The sequence below is a fragment of the Ixodes scapularis genome, unplaced genomic scaffold, assembly GCF_016920785.2.
Source record: "Ixodes scapularis isolate PalLabHiFi unplaced genomic scaffold, ASM1692078v2 PGA_scaffold6__148_contigs__length_123643588, whole genome shotgun sequence".
Lineage (NCBI taxonomy): Eukaryota > Metazoa > Arthropoda > Arachnida > Ixodida > Ixodidae > Ixodes > Ixodes scapularis.
This window is the reverse complement of record NW_024609881.1, coordinates 77,352,070-77,372,508: the sequence shown is the minus strand read 5'-3', so window position 1 is coordinate 77,372,508 and position 20,439 is coordinate 77,352,070. Positions and strand designations below refer to the sequence as shown.

Sequence of the window (20,439 nt, the reverse complement as noted above, 5' to 3'; positions counted from 1 at the left end):
TGGCTAGGTGACGTAAGCTACCGCCCGATCCAAAGGGCTCAGCCGGATTTTTTATACATCCATCCATTGCGTGAAAAGTAAATTTTTTAAAACCTACCTCTTGTTTTCAATTTCTTAAGCTTCTGCAGGATTCAAGTTTTAGTACGTTTACTTATTTTATTAGTTGTAAGTATTTCGTGTATATATAATCTTACATATAGAGATCTTTACATAGATCAGAACTATTTCTTGGTCACCGTTATGATACATGTTGAGGAAGATAGTGGTGATGTTTAGTATGTGGCATATCGAAAGTTATCGGTTATCGCCGGTTATCGCGCAAACTGGTGGGAGAAGGCAGCTGTAGTTTGGGTAAGTAATTTTCTCTGCGGGATGTTTTTATTTAGTTAAAAGCAGTGGATTACTGGTTATGCAATCACTCTTTTATAGTGCAGCGCCTGTTTATTTTCTCCTAGACGTCCCTAGTCCTTGCGTTACCTCAAACCACGAAGAGAACGCAGATTTGAATATTGTTTGTTTCTTTAAAAATTATATTTAATATTTCGATATATTTATTTGCTGGAACTGCCTCGCCTTTAGGGCCTTAAAGTCCATGTCTGGGAATTTGTGGCGCTTGAATGGGGTTGTCAGAAACCTCTTGTCTGAGGCCGCAGTCGTGGCTTTTACAACGTTAGCGTGAACGTCAAGTGCTTCTTTTTGTTGTGAACTTGGTGTACTAAAATAGTATTTGAGATAAGTCTACACCCAAGCCTGGTTTAAACTTCAGTTGGTTTTGGATCCATGCACTGTTGGTCCAAACTTTTTATTTAATTGAGAAGGCGTTGTCCAAACCGTGTGTGTGGGTCTTGGCCAAGTGTAGGCATATGTAAATAAATAAAGAAACAGATAACGAAATGCTTTGTATAAAGATGTATGATTGTACTTCACTCTTTATCTCTTAAGACAGGAAGTGGTGCAAATTATCCTAAAACACTGTACAAAAAAAAAGAAAATGTGTGGGAAAACTTTTTGAATTTTTATGGCTGTAGCTATCTTATTTTTATTTTCCTAGCTCCCTCGATTTTATTCATGACCCTCTCAAGTGTTCCACTGCTAATGACTCCTTCACGGTACGCAAATGAATTACCGTGAGTACAGGTTATTGTTGCAGGCAGATCATTGCAGACAACAGTTTGCTCTGAATCATTTGTTGAGTGCAGCCCACTGTGGCAAACAATTACAGACTAGAGCCTCAACCCGTCGCAGGCTACTCGCTGTTTAATGTTGCTTCTCACAGCGATGTCCAGGCTAACTTTTTTTGTTTTTCTTTCATTGATGCCACTCGATGGCTCGTTACGAAGAATCAGTTTTAGGTATGCTCGTTGTAGCACTTGTCGCAGAAGGCTAATGGATCTTTTTCGAGGACTCCTCATGGAGTGGCAAAAGCTCGGACTGCAATGCCTCTCTTGTCTCCTCCGTGACTCAGTCACGGAGGAAGCAGGAGAGGTAGTGCAACTCCCCTTTTGTTCGCCCATGGTCTTGGAGATTTTTCGTGCACTGCTCCGGCCTGTCCCAATGCTCAGCTGCCCAGCAGAAACAGCGAGCAGAGCCAGTTCTCTAGATCTCTGCATGGGGTGTTTATAACCAAACGAGCAACAGAATCAGCTCAATGTGCGTCTGCAGCATGAAGCTTGCATTTTCATTGTTCTCATCATCAGAATCGAGACAGGTACGTCCATCTCTGTTGATTCGTAATTTTTATTCGCTGCTCCGGTCCTTTGCTGTTTCGCTGAATGATACCTCAGGATGCAAGATTTGATGTGAATCTATATTTTGACTCTTCTTCCTGTTTTTAATTAACTCGCCTTTTTTATAGCAATATTAATCCCTGGAGAAGGGAGACAAAAGACCAAAACAAAAATCTCCAAACACAGCTAGGTGACTGGCGTGCAACCGAAAAAATCCGCCTAATCCTGGTATCAAACCAGGGACCTCTCAATTTCCAGTGGAACGCTCTACCAACTGAGCTAACCAGGAGTGGGACATCATTAGAGCAAACTGGTTTTAACAGCTACCACCAGTCTAACACTAACAATGGTAAACGGCCTGCATTTTAAGGTTATGATGTCAGACTGGTGGCAGCTGATAAAACCCTTTTGCTCTACTGACGTCTAACTCCTGGTTAGCTTAGTTGGCAGAGCGCTCCCCTGGAAATGGAGAGGTCCTTGGTTTGATACCAGGATCAGGCGGATTTTTTCAGTTGGCACCAGTCACCTAGCTATGTTTGGAGACTGGTGTTTGTCCTTTGTCCCCCTTGTTCCTCTTCTCCAGGGATTAATATCATTATTCTTGTCCAGCTCACTTGCACCTTTGCATTAATCGCCTTCCTGTTTTAGGGGCGAAGCTCCTTAGGGTCTAATACAATCTTGTGCGCAACAAAGACGAGGACAAAAGCAGAGAAGAGGACACAACAAGGCGCAACTTTCAACTGAATTTTATTGAAAACGTGTTCCGGTAGATATAGTCTCAACCATCGTCACAATGACAACAAAACGACAAACACCATCACAGAGCATAACTGGGAAACAACACTATCTCATTCTCAGGAAAAACAATTCCTTCTCCGATAATGCAACCGACGGCACAGCAACACACATGTCTCCTAAATAATCAATGTGCTCGGCTTCTATGATTTCGCGTGTTACCGCTGACTTGCATTCCCCAATTTTTACGCATTCATCCAACAGTGGGGTACAACCGCATGTCCTGCAATGCAAGTCCGGCATATATAGTCCACCATTCTTTTTTTGCACGTTGTTATTGTGCTCGCAAAGCCAATCATTTAGACAGCGCCCCGTCTGCCCGACGTAGTGCCTGCCACAGGACAACGGAACGCATTCCGTTGTCCTGTGGCAAGCTTTTGCCACTTGGTGTCGTCTTTATGTGAAAAAGAATGCAGAAGAAACCAGCTTTGGAAATGTACAGGGTAAAAAGGAGCGAATATTAGATAATTCTAGAGGAAGTGTGCTAATATTCGAGGCTAGCACAGGGGTTTTGATAACCAGGACACGCAGGGTCAAATACCGAAGATGGATACAACGTGCAATATATGCAAGAGGGCAATTTGAATGGCAGAGCATGACATTGTGAAATGGCTCATTCACCCGAGGACATCATGAAAAGAGGCTGACTCCCTAAAGGTCCCTGGGATTCTATATGAGGATGGTGAAACAAAACGTTTTAAAAAGCCGAGGTCAGTAGAAGATCACAGGAATAGTGATTAAAATTGAGCGAGAGATTGAGATTAAATCTGTTTAAATTAACTTAAACATAATATAATCTCGAGCTAAAGACACTACTTGGCTAAGGGGCACAAACTTCGCCCGATTTAAAGGGAATGGCTGCCATGCATTCATCCATCCATCCATCCATCCATCCGGTCCATTGCAGGCAGTTCTTTGTTCACGGTGACCTGCTGCAGAGGACTTCCAGTTGTAGCTGACAGGTCCTTGTTGCAGGCGGCTGAACTGGACACAATGTCGGGGGTCCTGTACTGGGTGCGCCTCTTTGCCGGTGGCATCTGCCTGCCCCTGGTGTTTCCCTACGTGGTGTACAAGCTGTACAGACTCAAGTGGGGCTCGCTCAAGACGGGCTGCCTCCAGGACAAGGTGGTCCTCATCACCGGAGCCAGCTCGGGACTCGGAGAAGGTAGGGAGCCGTCTTGGATGCCACCTGTCCTTTCCATAGTATTTCACAATGATATGGTGGTAAATATGACAGATTTGATTGAATGGATAATGGCTCTCCTTGGGGCCAGGGCTATAATTTTCAATTTAGAGAACAGTAAACAGGTCGAATGGGTAGACAATGTGGCACAATAGAGAAAGGATATTCATAAACAATATAGAAAAAACAAAAATAACAGGAAGTAAATTGGAAGGTGTTGGAGGCCTTTTGTTTGGCTTATCTGCCTCCTGTGCATGACTACAATGTGCTGCTGGCAGGTTAGTTTTCTCTGCATGATTCTTGCTGTTGGTAGAATGCAGTAAATCAGTACATGAATTCAAGTTTCAAAGAATTCTTAACTCAAACTGAAAAGCTTGGCAGAGTGGAGCAAGGCAACCTCAACATTGTTTTTTTTATTAGAGTTAATGCATATTACAAGTTACTGGAAAACCATCTGGGCCCATAGCCACTTTGGGCCCATTTTATTAAAATATTATGAGAGGCACTGATATTAAAAACGTTAAAAATACTTAAAAACTAACAGAATGTCGGCTTAAGCAAATAGTTAAGTAATGTGAAGAAAAAAGAGGTCTACCATTACAATCAGTGTAATCTAAAATGGCATTACATATCATGGCACAATACTACCATTGCCTCCTGTTGGATGCCCTGAAAGCTTAAACATGAGCTGAAGTGCTGAGGTCAAGGCTCACAGTCTTCAGTGGTCGTTGCACCACCACCCCTCTCTGTCTTCTTTCTCACTGTCTGCTATCACCGCTCCTCTGTCAGCACCTTCTACATTTTTGTATTTGTCTCACTATGAATACAAAACAACATACAAGTCTGATCCATCAGATAGCAGATTGATTATTGCATTATAGCATCCTGAGGCAGTGCAGAACTTCCTTGATAAAGTAGTTCTCGCTAGATTTATGTTGTCATGCACAGCTTTACGGTTCTAGGGAATGAAGAGATGCCATCTACTCATGCACAGCAGCAGCTTCTGGCCATGACCGTGCACTTTATGGCTGTTTGCTCTCGCAAGACGAATGTGAAGTAAATTTGAAAAAGTTACCCTAGAAAAATAGTCTTTCTTTTCTCACCATGGCACATTACACGTGATAAATACCAGCGGATGTAGTCTGCCATTGTCTGGTTCTCCCCGACCGACATTGACTAGCAGAAGAGTGGAAGTGCGAAGTTGCACAGCAATCGACGAAAAGTGTGTCACGGCCTTAGTGCACGCACGTTCGAGCTTCACAGGTCATCCAACAAGATGGGCTAGTAGTAACAGGCACCATTCGTTTCGGATCATGTGGATTGATTGCTGCAATATTACGTTCCCTGCGTGAAACATTTGCAGCCTTGTTTCCGCAGTTTCGTTTTAAGCTAGAGCAGATTGCGCGAACAGAGTGGCGTTTCTCAAGCCCTATTGTTCCACGTTTCAGCGCTGGCACACAAGTTCTATGCGGCAGGCTGCAAGGTCATCCTGGCGTCTCGACGTGTTGGCGAGCTGGAGAGGGTCAGACAGGAACTGCTGCACTCTGCTCAGGTGAAGGATCTGCCTTCTTTTTCCATGCCGTAGAAAGAGAAAGACCAAAGACGAGTGCAGGGGATTGTTCAGGCTGCAAGACGTTAGCCGATCTACCAGTGGTGTCAAGACATCTAAGTCACTCGCAGAATGAGAATAGCGGGGAGGAGTTTCAGTTGCCCCGGCTCCGGTCGAGTGCTTGCCACCTTCCATAGTGCTTCGGCATCTCGTCTGCCTTGAGTGTGCACGTGCAGCCAAAGCACGTCAAAAATTGCTTTGTTCTATTACTTTGCCATGGGTGTTTATGGACCATCCAAACCAACATCAAGCATAAACTTCCTTCGGGTCCTCGGTCAGCCATTAAACATTTTATTAGTGAGTGTATTATGGCCATTTAGTCTATAGAGTGTCCCAGCGGGTCTTCCGCCGTGAAGTGAGTTGGAAACATTGGCGCCTGCACATCGAAGCTCTAACTTTTGCCGAATGTGCAACGAATAGGTTGGTTTCAACGCATGAAATTTTGAGGCACGATTCTCTTCCTGTAAAAAAATGAGAGCAAAAAACTTGCCAAAGTCCACATTGGGTGCCCCGAGTCGGCGATGCTTTTAACTTGCGGTGCTAATAGAGTCAATAACTCGGTCGTCTGCAAGCGTACCTAGTGTGGACTTTGGCAAGTTTTTTGCTCTCAGCGTTTACAGGAAGGGAACTATGCCTTGAAATATCGCATGGCAAGACCTACCTCCTTACTGCACATTCAATGCAAGTTTGAGCCTTCGATGTGTAAGCGCCGATTTTTCTGGTTCGTTTTACGGCGGAAGGTCCGCTTTGGGTTGCCCTATATATCATCTGATCTGCAGTCTTCAAGACACCCAGCTCTTTATGTCATCGATGGTCATCACTTATTGTGGATCTTCTGTGTCTCTGTCATCTTTATCTTTTGTCCTAAATGGCCACGGGTCATCTTGAGGTACCAGTTTCTTGGACCTATTGCTCCTTGTGGTGGGTGTCTACGAACCGTCTGAACCGGCATCGAGCGCGAACTGTCTCCTGGTCCGCAGCCCTCGAGGCGGCATGCCCCGGCCGTGGTCCAGCTCGACTTGGCCGACCTGACCAACATCCCTGACAGGGCAGAGCAGGCGCTGCAGATCCACGGAAGGGTAGACGTCCTGGTGAACAGCGGCGGCATCAGCTACCGCGGCGAGGCCAGCGAGACCTCCATCGAGGTGGACGTCAAGCTGATGATGGTCAACTACTTCGGACATGTTGCCCTCACCAAAGGTGACCAGTTGACGGAAGGAGCTGGGAGAAATGACAATTCCCATCCAAACCACAATTACTTTTTCTATTTTTTTTAGGAAACATTGTGTTACAGTTATGATTTTCGGGGATGAACTGGATAAATACAAAATGTCCCCCCCAAAAAACAACAACATTTCCTTCACCGCAATTGTTAACTATGTATCGCTGAACGCTCGTTCTCTGCCTAAATATAGCACTAACGATTTGAACTAGTTGCCGGAGTTTCAGAACTAACCGTTATCTTTTTTTGAAAGTTATAAGTAGGGTTGAGTGTTTTCGAATAGATCCAAAAAACGCCCGTCGGTAAAATTTTTATCAATTCAGGTTTATCTGATAGACAAATTTCAATGTACCTATCCAGAAAAAAAATTGTAATTTGTTTTGAGGAAACAGCTACACTGTTTCCTTTCAAATCTCAGAACCATTGACAAAAGGGATCTTACTGCTTGTCTCATCAAGGTTCATTCAGGACAACAGGTCATTGTACTTTTGGGTCACTGCATGCTTCTTAGAGGAAGGAGGGGATGTGTTTTTATAACCGTGAAAGCTATGAATGATAGAGATTTCATGGGGGGGGGGGGGGGGGGGGGGGGGAGGGGAGGGGAGGGGAGGGGAGGGGAGGGGGGGGGGGGGGGAGGGGAGGGGGGGGGGGAGAGAGAGAAAGAGGACAGGTAGTTAAAGCTTCTATGCTACACCATTTACCACTGTTCCCTGTGCAGCCACAGGGTAAAGGCTAATGGACAGGATGGGATTTATACGAGCTTCCCAGTGACTACCTCCAGGATTTTATAGAATTTAAGGTATCAATGTTTGTCGAAGCAACACTCGTTTCCAACTTTTGTTGTGGGATAAATTAGTACTGTATAGACCACTTACAACATAACCGCTTATAGTGCAGGACCGGGTATAACGCGGCTTTTTTAAACCACCGGTTCGCCTCCCATAGAACTCCATGTAATTACATAGCGCATAAAATGCAGGCGCGCGAAGGGAAATACCGGTTATAGTGCGGTTTTCTGAACAGCCCGGCGACCGCGCCGGGCTGTTCCGAAAACCGCACAGTGTCGCACAGAGCACGCTTCCCTGTGCGACACTAGATAACGGCGCGAGCCGCATGCGGCACTCGCGGGGCAAGGAGGTTGCTCGAAGAAGCGGGGAGAAGCAAAGAGAGAGGCTTCAGTTGGCATAGCGAAGGAGGGATGCACGCACGTGTCGTTCACGTGCGTGCGTCCCTCCGATGCGTTGGAAACAACCGCAACGACAGACCAATCGCAAGTCGAGGAGAAGTGTTCGCGCGTGTTGCATGCCGGTTGCAGGGCCGGCCGGCCGGCTGCTTCTATCCGCAAACATGCCGTCGGTTTTGATCGTCGACGTAGACGGCATGGTAGAAGCTCATCGTTCCGCGTAAAAGCGTTATCCTTGACTGTGAATTTTCGTTGTGTGTCGCTGTGATAACCCAGCGCGTACTAGAAGGGAAGATCCACCTACTCGTGCAGCGATGTTGTGGCGGCACTCTCAAGACGGCAGAAATGCCTGTGTCGTCATGTTTGTTTACTTTGACTACAGTGGTGCATTCTAAGCGTTTGTGTTTTCGAACATCGCCCGGATTTCTTATTTGGAGCATTTCATGCCTGTGCTCAATTTGAAGGTATTATCGGTGCGTACTGTATAAAGGATGCGAATTTTCATGTGTTTTCATCGCCGGAGAAAAGTGATTAGGGTTAGCTATCCTGAATGCTCACCAACGTTCGTCCGCAACCTGCGACGCCGTTAAAAGGCTGCGCCAGGCAAAAGTCGCTCATTTCTTTCAAAATGTGTGACACACTTGAGAGAGAAGTGTAATAGTCTGGTTAAATAAAGACTTTCCTCAAATTAAGCTTTATTTTTCATCTAACATAAAATAAATTCTTTTACAAAGGTAAGATGTCTGATGGCATGCACTTTGGCCTGAAAAATTGATGTTTTGGTTGTAGCGCGGTACCACTTATAGTGCGGATTTTTGCGACTCCCGCAACATACGTTATATGCGGTCTACACTGTATTGCCAATGGCAATGGCACCAACACCAAATCCCGCTGAAGAAGTATTAACTGACACAAGCACATTCTTTTGAATGTCGCACACGTCTACACCCGGATATTATTCACTTATATTTTTTTTAAATCAAGAAACACTAAAATTAACATAAAAATTAAGCTCTAAATTTCCGAGAATTGGGAATCAAACAAAAACTAGCTCCGATAAACTCCGAATTTTCGGCAAAAAACAAAGCTCCAGAAAACGCCCTTTATATTTGACGAAAAATAAACCCCGAAAATATGGAATCCCAGTTATAAGTGATGTTCTGAAATTCTCGATGGAAAAATGGCAGGCGACAGACCTCCCGAATACGTAACGCTGATTGGTGCCAGTCGGCGAAAACAGGCCCCATTTTCCCACTTTTGACGGATCTAATGCTTACTTCTGAAACTTTGGCAACTGGTTTGGACCGCTAGCGCTACATTTGAGCGGAGAACGAGCGTTTGGCGATGCAGTTTATTTTTGCAGAGAGAAAAAAAAAAGCATGGTAAGATTTTTGGGGAGACATGCCGTACACGGATTTTCGTCTCGTTAACATTATTAGACTCGCATTATGGTCGATGTTTAGCGGGAACCGAGCCGTCTGCAGTAAGGAGACGTCGCGGTACCACACTTTCTCGGCGTCTGCGGTGCTTCGATCAAGCCGTGTTCCCGTCCTTTCGTCCGCAGCCGTCCTGCCCAGCATGCTGGAGGCGAAGGAAGGCTGCATCGTGGCCATCAGCAGCGTCCAGGGAAAAGTCGGACTCCCCTTTCGATCCGCATGTGAGTCCGGTCGTCGTCACACCGACGCTCGTTTCGGTCTCGTCCGAGGCGGGAAAGTGGAGGTCGGGAACTGCGCACCGATTCTGTTGGGGGAGTGTGCGACGGCTAAAGCGGGCATGCCGCTCTGCCTTATGGTAGCCGGTTGGCAGTGACAACGATGACAGTGCCCACGTTACGTCTGCACGGCAGAGCGCGCTACCGCTGTCGCCTCTTCAAATGGGCCCGCGGCGTTTTGGCCAGGTCTCTGCATCTTCCCGCGGCTTCGTCGGTCGGTCTTGCTCCGGAGTAAAGGTTTAGGCACCTCAACGTTCGAAGACATATTTGTGTCCGGCGTTGCCCCGTGTGTGTTTTCGCATCGTTTGACTCGGTGGAGTTGCTCGAAGCGCGGTTTCAGTTCTGTCCCCTGCAGTTGTGAGCGGCTACGTGCCGCCGTATCTTTCGCTTATCCGCGCTATGACGTGCCTCTGCGAAGCGCTTGTGTATTGGGTGGTCCGGAAGTCGTCACGGGACATTGCCAGCGCCAGTAGGTGGTAAAATGTGCATGAGAAGTATTGTTTGCACTTATTACCAAATTGGTCTTCGCTCGCTGGCGAATCGAGAGACGTACTGCAATCGATGCAATCGCGTTTTTTTTTTGTTGTTTTTGCCAGTGCATGGAGTGCATTTCTGTTCTCCATTTCTGGGTCTTGTGCAAAAAAAAGTTAACACCAATGGTAGCTTAGAGTGTTTCGTTCGGCGCTGCGCCGGGGGTAACGGGCAGTCCAAACAGGACACGGCAGAAGCCTCGCTCCGCAAGAAAAGCATACACTTCTCTCAAAAAACCTAAAAGTTGCGGTGCGCGCATGCATCCGTTTTTAGCTTGGACATAAACCATGCAAACACCACGGCTTTCCTCCTCGTCTCCTTGCCGTTGTCTCTTCACCTTTCTTGTTTATGGGAGATTGGGGGACAGACGACAACGCCAGAGGCCTTGATGACAGCCAGCAGAGCGTCTGAGTGGCTGTCCAGACCCACGTGATCAGCACGCTTCAAAACCTCTCTTCAAGAACGAAGGCAGAGGGAAACTTCCCCCTGGCAAAGAAAATCGTATGAAAGCGGACCGGGGTACAGCACATGCCATGAATTTAGTAAACACGGCTTCTGCTCTGTCCCGTTTGGACAGCCCTTTAGCTGACCTTGGATTAGAATCTGAGGTCGGCTGCTGCACACATCTATGCGAAATTCTTCTGCTAGGAGCCGCACTGTGGTGCCACCATCTTGTCGCAGGGTTTCAGTTGAATGTGTGCTTCTGCAAGGCTCTCTGCTATGCTATTTATTGATGGCGTATTTTATGCGGCACTGCAGCGTTATAGTGGGTAGTCGTTGCAAGAGTGAGCATTTCTGTCTGCTCCTGAGCTCAACTATATCAGCAATAGACCGTTCGCAAATAAGAGCGTCTCTGGTGTCGTGCGACGAAAACCCGCATTTCCGCCATGTCTTAAAGGCCGACGACCAGACTCGAGATTCTGCAAGGCAGAAGACCCTCCTCTCCATGCCCTCAAGCGAGGGAAGCGAAGGATGGAAAGAAGGGACCAAGAGGGGCGGGCGTAGGTGGAAAGGGTAGGAGGGAGAGGAGGAAGCGAGCGAAAAGTGGAAAGCGCGAACTGGTCGTCTGTCTTTAAGTTGCTCGAACCGACGGTGTAATTGTATGCAGGATATCCGAGCGAGCATTCGCATGACTGGGGTCTCACGGAGTTCAGTCGGCGGAGTCTTTCTTTTCGTGCAACACGTTGCGCGACCTTCGTCACACGAAAGGCAGAGAAGAAGAACAAAAAGGCACTCTGCAGCTTGATGCTGCTGGCTTTAATCCTTCCCCAAGAGGATGGAGAGCAATCACTCTTACAAGACAACGGACATCCTGTAGGCCAGTGGCAGATTCTCCGTGGCTGCCCACGGGCTCGGGGGATTGGCAAACGTCCCCGACGCGGCGTACGTGACCTCTAAACTTTATGACATTTAATTCCCTCCTCAGAAAAACGCTCCATCTTGTGGATAGACCAGGGGTGGCCAGAGTGACATAGGGTTAGAGCCGCAGACATAACACGAAAATTCAGAGAGCCGCAGGAGGAAAGCAAAAAGGGGGCGGGGGGCTTTTAACAAGAAACAATGTGAAGGGAACAGTCTTTCCCAAAGAGGACAAGTATAATTGTCGACTACAACAAACAACACCAGGCAGCAGAACATTTCTTCAACCGCTAAGCAAAAATGATTGCATGGTTTGCTAGCCACCACTGGTACGCGGTTAGAAATTCCTTCTAGAACAATAAAAGAAACAGGCTCGCTGGACACACATGTGTCAAAAACCACTCCAGCTGCATGTACGTAATGTAGGACAAGACTGCCAAAAGTGTTGGCTTTTTTTTTTTTTTTTTTTTAATCCTAGAATGTTTTTTTGTTTTGGGGTTGGAATTATCAGTGGGCAGACGCAAAGCTAGCTGCCTTTGTCTCCACTGCACTGTTTGAATGCAAATGCGTCGTTCCGCTTTCTAGCTCATTCAAACAGTGCAGTGGAGATAAAGGCAGGTAGCTTTGTGTCTACCCACTGATAGTTCCAACCAGAGATCGGTGTTCTCATGTCACTGCACGCTCTCACTTCCTTCTCTCCCTCAATTTCTGCCCACGTAAACATCCTGTAGAAAGGCAATTTTATGATCACATTAATAAGGCATTGCACTCGCTTCACGATGCACAAGCGGCAACCCCGAATGCGTTTTTAACTACTACTCACGAATATACCTTCGAGGATTTCAGTTAGTTCCGGTTTAGAAGCGGACATTGTTTCGGACTGCGCTTTTTGGGAAGACAAGTGACTTCGCAGACGTCAAAATAATTTTTTAAATATTTTGATAGTGGACGTTGAAATGGGTGTTCTTACCAGTTTTTAAGGATATCTTTCCCGTCATTTGTGTCATGTTGCGTTTTGGATTATTGCTTGTGTACGAGAGCCCTTTTGTGCACCAAAAAGGAGACTGGGAGATCGTTATGCGCATTGGAAAAACAACAAATATTGATGTCAATATGATGCAAGCATCAGTGTGAAACCCAACCTTATAGACCCTTTTACTGTTTACAAACACAAGTTGTCTCTTGCCCCCTTAAGAGACTTCCGTTCGCTCCATTTCGGCAGGTTTTCAAAGCTTGTTGATGTCACTATTTGTGGGCCGACGAAGTTCTACAGAAATCACAAAGTCGGGGACCTAGCGAGGTCCTTCTGCCATGCTACGAAGCAGAGAAGAGTGGATTGGTTGTCTTATGGGAGTATTAAAAAATCTTTAACAAATCTCTCGCTCACCGTTTTTTTTAGCTAATCACTCGGGATAGTGTTCATAAATGATCTCATAAACGTTGCAAGAAGCTGTGCTATGGCGGGGGTTGTTTGCCCTCTCATTCGACCAGAAGTTTACGGGGATGTCAATTGCCAACAACACTTCCTTCCGGCACTTTCAATAAACGGGTCTATAAATTTGGGAAAGAGCACATAGGAGAACTAGAATATTGGGCTTCTGTCTACTTCGTTTAACATCAACTGGTAAATCTACCATACACGTGGACCGTTCTCTGTGGCCAAACAATCAAAGGTATGAGAGCATGTGTATGAATGCCGATCAAAGCCGTGCACGCACGCCTTCCCTCTCATCGAAAACGTTGCATGAAGTTGCCCACGGGTGTAGTGTGTGGGGAAGCAGACAAAGATTCAATGTGTACTTACTTGGTGGTTATCTCACTTTCTCGTGGAGCAGTGGATCTCCAGATATGGGCAGCTTATGCGAACTTTCCGATCTCAAACTGCACAAACGTGCCCCCTTGCAGACGCCGCGTCGAAGCACGCGACCCAAGCCTTCTTCGACACCCTGCTGTCGGAAGTGGCGCACAAGGACATCCACGTGTGCGTCGTCTCGCCGGGCTACATCCGCACCAACCTGTCGGTGAACGCCCTCACCGGCAGCGGCTCCACCTATGGAGGTACGGTTCTTTCCGTCTGCCCGAAGCGGGGGCGTCCAAACGTTCCCGCTCTGGGAACGTTTGGACACCCCCCTGCTTCACAGCTTCCGTGACGAAGCATCTGCATTGCTGTGCTTTTCTTTGTGCTTTATTTCGGAGGCACGTCTGCTTTGACCTGGAGCGGCGTGTGCTTGATGACATATTTCTATGGCCATCTTTCGGGCGCAACGCCGCCGCCGCCTTTTCGTGTAATAAAACGTATAAGGCTTTTGCCTTAAAAAAAAAAAGAATTCCGTTGCCCCTTAAGCTGATTGTGCTGTGGGTGTTACGCACTCGCTGGACCTATCGACGCCCTCCCTTGTAATCATGTGACTAAAGATAGACATGGGACCGATCCGCCGACGAGCATGTAGCTTCTGCCACATACTGTCGGCTTAAAAACAAAAGGAGTATGGGGTCCTTCCCGAAAAGGAACTCTTGAGCCCGTCACACAAAGAGCGGTCCACGAATCCAGGTCAAGCGATAGAAACAGCCTCTTTCGGTGCTTGTTTACTGGCAGCGCGACTCATCCCTGTTGTTCAGGTTTAGGGGGTTACAAGCCGCTTAGATGCTTAGCATGCGAGACGGATGCAAAGAAGTGAGAAGAAAATTGGAGGGGGAAACGAAGGAAAATAGACTTCTTATGACAGGAAGAGTTTATTTTTGTTCGACGGGCTTTACCTCTTTGCTGACCACGGGAAAAGTAGTAATTTTCTAAGGATTCGTGCAACCGCTTTTACTGCCCTAGCTAGTGTGCGTGTGGAACACTATGGCACATGAAGATGTGGCCAATTAGTTGTTCTTTAAAAAAAAAAAAAAAGCAATAATTGTTTTAATGTAAAATTCAATTTCTTGAAAATACAATGTCTGTGCGGAAGGTGTATAAACGTATAAACACCGGAACTTGTACAGCTAATGTCAAATTAAATGACGAATAAAAAAAACTTCAGAATATGAAAAATGTGCCCCACACCCACGACTTTGATTTTTGAAAGTTGGTGTACTTTAACTGACATTGTCTATTTTTGGTTCGTCGGAGAGTTAGCCTCTGTAATGCGTGTGCTTTTCAATGAATGATGAACCAATGCTCATATTAGTGAAACACAGGTAGCACACCTCACATCCCCTGCAGAATACTTTCTTTGTGGTCTACCTTGGCTTTGTCAAAGCCTTGATTTTAGTTACTTCATACAGTCTAAGGTCGTTATAACAAACCTTGATTTTGACCAAGATTTCGGTCTGTTGTAAAAGGAGTATGTTGTATGCAGATATGAAGTTAAGTGAAATGGTATGTACGCGAAAAACAACCGAACTTCACAAATAGGTATGTTATATCCAAATACCTGTTGTAACCAGGTCTGTTTTAATGAGCTTAGACTGTATTTAGCATTTTTGCCCACCCTGTTGGGATCATAAAATGTGCATGCCGCCTCAGGACAGCATTGGAGATTACAGTGATGCTTACCGACAACCATCCGTTAAGCGACACCTATGAAATCATTTAAAATGTCCCCAGAGCTCTTGAGGTCTAAAGATGTGCCACAATACAGTTAAATTATTTAAATAATGCCATCATCGTTTTGAAGACTGATGCAAGCAGTTAGCCGTCTTAGACAAGTGCAACCACTGTTCCCAGGACTATTTTTGACAGCCCACCAACTTGTGATAAAGCTCAAACCTACGTTGAAACCGAAATTACAGTTCTTCGGCTATCCACGAGATTGTGGAACATAATTCTCCACACTAAACTTAATTTCTTGATGGCACTTGGAAACCATTGAACACCGGTGATCAATGGCCTATGGGCACGGTCAGGAAAGAGCGAAGGGATGACACGGACCCAAAAGGGTCAACTTTTGAACCTTTGGCTCAATATGAATGAAATTTACTGTATATACTGGCAATTGCAAGGCAGGATGCAGTGCAAAGTTTCATCCGCATATATAAGTTGTGAAATAAATTACCTAGTCGTTTTTTATCAGAAACACACTGACATTGTTCAGGAAAACTATCATTGAAAACTAATGTAATACTGCCCATTATTTTTCTTCACTAGATATGCAGCAGAATGCCTGGAGAGTGGAACTATGTAGACAAAATATCCAAAAAGTAATTTATTTTATGGTAATGTCGCGCTGAAAAGTCAAATAAGTTGTTTTCCCTTTTATGTGGTCGACAAAATATTAACATCTTTGATGAAAGACATCCACAAGGTAAAAAAAAGCATTGCTACAGCGGCATTGCCCATTCAACACCAGTTAGGAAAAACAATGAGTGAGCCTTTCCTTTTATCTTGTTATCAAACAATAGTTTTCCTTAAGTAAAATTTATGCCAAAAAGTAAAACGGAGAAAAACGTATTCAAGGTTAACCATTTTGTTCTTAGCCCGAGACTGAGGCAGGAAAAGAGGAAAGTTTCGAAGTAGAAGAAAAATGAACAGTCGAGGACACGTCTCTAACACAGCTCTGAGCTGTGTTAGAGACGTGTCCTCGACTGTTCATTTTTCTTCTACTTCGAAACTTTCCTCTTTTCCTGCCTCAGTCTCGGGCTAAGAACAAAATGGTTAACATCCACCAGCTCGCCTGCGCAATCACTACATTATCATAGTATTCAAGGTGCCATATTTTGTGGCACTTAAAGGGGCGGTGCAACGATTTTCGGACTTTGGTCAAAGATTTCTGGAAGTTTTCCCCTGACACTTCTGAAGTAAAGAACAGAAAACCGATTTCGCCTGCGTCTCCTAGTTTTTGCGTAAAAAAAAGATAAAGATTGGCCTTTCGGGCACCCCTCAACTCACTCCCAGTCTTCAGGGTCACACCTTGTCGCGCTCCCAGTGACGTCATTCGGAGTGCCGTGTAGCTTCCCGTGTGCTATCTCGGAGGACGCTTCCCCTCCCTCTCTCTGCGTGCATTAGCGGGTGCTATGCTGCGGCTTAGAGCCGAGCGAGGTCACGTAATCTTTCCGCCGTAGTTCCTTCGGCTGCCAGTTGGGGCTGCAGGTGGGGGAAAAAGCTCGACTTTTGCTTTGCGATTATGCAGCGGAATCGCGACATTTTTAATGTAGGAAGTGTTTTCTCTATCCTCTGGGACACGATAAACAACGTAAAAATGACGAGATGCAAATTCTTTTAATCATAAAATCGTTGCACCGCCCCTTTAAGGTGTCCTTAAGTGCCACATTTTTTTCCCCAAAAGTACCCTAAAAGTGCCATATTTTTTTATTTTGCATTTTTATTCCTCTAGTATTACACATATAATTTGAAAAGTTTATTACAAAAAAAATCAGCGGAGGCGAAAAAATTATTTGCTAACTAATACAAGTGCTGTCATCTATGATCAGCGCCGCGAAACTGCTAGGACAAGCCTTGTTTGTCCGTAAAATTGAGGGCTACCGAAAAAACCACTGGACGAGCTGAGCTCGTCCATGGCATTTTTAGCCCAAAAATGGCCGACGAGCTCAGCTCGTCCAAGGCACTTAAGGGGCTAATAAACCAAAAATAATTTATGAAAAAAAAATGTATATGCAGTGTAAACAAATGAAACTTTCTAAGAATATTCTCTAGATGTTGGCAGATGTAAATTTAGCATTTTTCAAAAACTATTTTTTTGATGGAATTCTTTTTTTTTTCTGGGTAGTGTTTTTCTTTAAAGAGGCCATGAAATCAATTTTGAGCTGGGATGAATGAATTCAGATTGGGATTTAACTAATCACACATCGTTTAGTGGACAAAAAAAAAAAGGTAGAAAGTCAAAAGCCTGCTTTTTGGTACAAAAATTTGAAAGCGTAGCGGACTGTTTCGTACCACCTTTCCTTAGGAAGCTCTCCGCCTTTTCGCTGTGATACATCCGCGGTACCCAAAGCTGTTCAGTCGGTCGCAGCTCACGCATTGTACACGAGCACTGCGTCTCTATACTATTTCAGTGTACTCCGTTCGCCCCCGAGCTGACAGTGTAGTGGGAGCTACGCGCTTGCCGGTCCAATCGGCCATTTACCTCTCATCACCTGACCCCATTCTCCGCGCAAGGGTATACGCGAGGGAGCGTGATCATGTGGCAAAAGATGGAAATGTAACTGTCCCAATGAGCACGTGGCTTCCACACCACAGTCAGCTTAGGAGTGAATGGAGGATAGTTGCACACAGTACTGCGGACTTTCGTCCGAATTTTGAACGACTGTCTAGTCTTCTGGGGGAGAATGGCGATGGTGCAGGTACACAAAGGTCGGTCCGAGCAAGAGCAGAGTTTCTCCTTTCCTTCCTCTTGAACTGCTAGCGATATACTCTTGCCCTTGTACCTTTGGCAACCCTGCGCAATTTGTGAGTTCAGATAAGAAGGAAGAAGTTGAAAAATCATTTCATGGCCCCCTTGATGGAATTCTTTTCTGGGACTCTTTGCGTATTTCTGTTTGACCACCCTTGCACTATACTCTAAACCAGAATGTTAAATAATCAACTTACTGATGATGATGATGGGAGTTAACCGTTTTGTAAAGTATTGCGCGCTTCATTTCGTCAGTGATGGACGAGACAACGGCAACTGGCATGGCTCCTGAAGAGGTAGCAGACGCAGTCCTGGAGGCGGTGGTCAACCGGAGGACGGACGTGGTGGTGTCGGCCATGCTGCCTCGCGTCGTCATGATGGTCAGGGTGCTGTGGCCCTGGCTCTACTTTGCAGTCATGAAGAGCCGGGCCAAGAGGCTCAGGCTCCAGCAGCAGCGGACATCTGCCCAACACAGCAGCTGAAGGTTGCTCAGCCATGCCGAGGGCAGCCGACACTGCTGAAGGCTGCCCAGGCATGCTGGGGTGTCGGCGAAGGCTGCCGAGTGTCTCAAGGGTGACCTTCGCTGGCATCGCTGAAGGCGACGACGTTGCATTGCAATGGCGTCCCCGTTTAAAACGATCAAACCACGGTGCAGTGACTTTGTGTTGCTGAAGACTGCTGAGCACTAAGAACTGTCAGACCAGGCTGTAGAATGTCTGCATTGCTGAAGATCGTAGAATGCTACTGCAACATCATCTTCACTTAGAAATGTCAGACCGACCTGTAGACTGCATCGCTGATGATTGTGGCACCCTGCTACAACAGCGTCCTTGTTTAGTCTAATCCATGGTGCAATGTGTGTTGTGTCGCTCAAGATTGCAGTCCTTCTGCACTGTCATCCTTGTTCAAAACTGTGCGTCAATGATACGGCATTCTTGCATTGCTAGAAGTTGGGAGTCTTACTGGAGTTATATTGCAGACTGAAGAAGGCAGGACTGCATTACAGTATTATGCTACGATAAGCAATCAGCGGTGACCTTGGACATTGCTGTGACCCGTTAGAATTTGTCATCAGCAGAGGAACAAGGAAAACCAACAGCAAAGCACCTTCAGGTCGCCATCATCAAAAGCGGAAGCAAAAAATTGCTCGACAAGTCAACTTCACCAGCAGGGCTGAATGTCGCTGTAAAGAGTTCTAGTTATGGCAGTGGATGAGTGCTGAGGAACGTTGCAGCATGAAAGAAGCTTTTCGCTGATGCTGCTCTAGGTACAGAAGCTAGTCTCTGTACTTCAACTGGCCAATGGTATTTTTGTTCTTTGTAGTTAATGATTTTTTTCTATTTGATCACACTTTTTGTTTTTGAACTCCGACAGAATGTGTTTAGATGGCAGTGATAACGTTGGGGGTAGTGTGTCCATGTCACCGAAAAGTTGTGGCAGAGAACTGTGGTGCAACTTTCACTAATATAAGGGAGAAGAAAGTTTCCATCTTAAGGGTGGCTAAAAAATCTGCTCAGATATGTGGACAATGATTTGCCAAGGATTAAGATCTAGGCATGTTTATAGGGCATTTGGGAGAAAATGTTAATTGTTTTTCCCACTGCAAAAATAAAACATGTATCGCCGAACGCTCGGTCGCCATCCAAATGGTGTGCTAGGGGTTGGGATGAAACGGATGCCAAAGTTTTAGAGCTTGGTGCTATCCAGATAAAAAGTTTTATGAAATTTCTGGGAGTATTCAATGAGAAAAGGGTGCCTGTTCCTGGTAGCTTACGCTATTTGTCTCCATGTATTTGGGGAACTGTTGGCCGCCATTTTCTCACTAAATGTTTTCGAGCATCTCTTATATCTTTCGATTCAGGTGCTGCTAAGTAACCTTGACATCCACTACCCAGAGACTGAGTGGTCTGCAATTTGTGCTTTATTCTTGCAGTTGGAGAAACATGCATTATATTTCTCTCAAACGTCCTGCGTTTTGCTTAGTAAGAGCTTTCAAGCTCAAGTCTCATTTATGGTGCTAAGCAACTTCATCTAGTGGTATTCGGTGGTGCCAAAAAATGTTGCTGAGCCACGAAGAACGGCAAATACCCAGAGCCGAGGACGTTGTAGCATATCACATATCTAATACTGTCCGTCGATCCTACATGTAAACATTCCTAGCATGCGGACAAATCTTCCATTTTTCCTGCATGCGCACACACAGAGAGATCACTTTTATCCCTGGGTGCAGCGGTGTTCAATTTTTCCTCTGCGTGAGGCTTTTCATCCCACTTAGAAATAAAACAACCAGTTCCTGCATGTACGGCATCAAATAAGCTCCGCCAATCGTGTCTGCACTGAACTACAGAGCCGGCAATCCCAGCGTCAGAATTTCAGAGTGGAGACGGTTCTGTAGTTCTGAGTCGCATTGCAAAGGCTTGGCACAGCTCAAAGGTAATTGGGATTGCAGTAAGCTTTTGAGCAGCGTGCACAAAATGTTATACGGTCGATTTATGACTTGCGCAAAAGACGGATGTATTGCGTCAAATATGGACGTGCACCCAGATGCAACAAATATGGATGTGCACCCAGATGCAATAAGCGCCTGCCTGTTGCCCTTGTAATGTTGGAGAAACAAGCAAAGGACATATCAAGTGCTCGCCACAAACTCCTGAGCGCTCCTAGCTCTGGTCGCGATCAACTTTCTGTGGCTATGCAGTCAAAGCTACAGAAGCACAGGCGCTTGCGCATTTCGAACGCCGTTCGAAGCTGTGCAGGCACACTCTCCACTTCATTTGAAACGTC

The 20,439-nt window shown here is 45.8% G+C and overlaps 1 protein-coding gene across 1 annotated transcript; it reads left to right on the top strand.

The window, feature by feature from the left end:
• Positions 1–243: 243 nt before the first annotated feature.
• Positions 244–19,970, top strand: LOC8052509 (dehydrogenase/reductase SDR family protein 7-like). The gene is made up of 7 exons (XM_029968262.4): positions 244–351; positions 3,498–3,687; positions 5,154–5,257; positions 6,295–6,514; positions 9,284–9,376; positions 13,226–13,378; positions 17,911–19,970. The coding sequence occupies exons 2-7, from the start codon at positions 3,516–3,518 to the stop codon at positions 18,135–18,137; spliced, it is 969 nt and encodes a 322-aa protein (XP_029824122.1). The 5' UTR covers positions 244–351; positions 3,498–3,515; the 3' UTR covers positions 18,138–19,970.
• Positions 19,971–20,439: the final 469 nt, after the last annotated feature.

Coding starts and splice junctions, on each gene's coding strand:
- LOC8052509 (XM_029968262.4), top strand. CDS start 3,516: ATGTCGGGGGTCCTGTACTGGGTGCGCCTCTTTGCCGGTGGCATCTGC. Junction 6,515..9,283: donor ACATGTTGCCCTCACCAAAG/GTGACCAGTTGA, acceptor TTTCGTCCGCAG/CCGTCCTGCCCAGCATGCTG. Junction 13,379..17,910: donor CAGCGGCTCCACCTATGGAG/GTACGGTTCTTT, acceptor TCATTTCGTCAG/TGATGGACGAGACAACGGCA.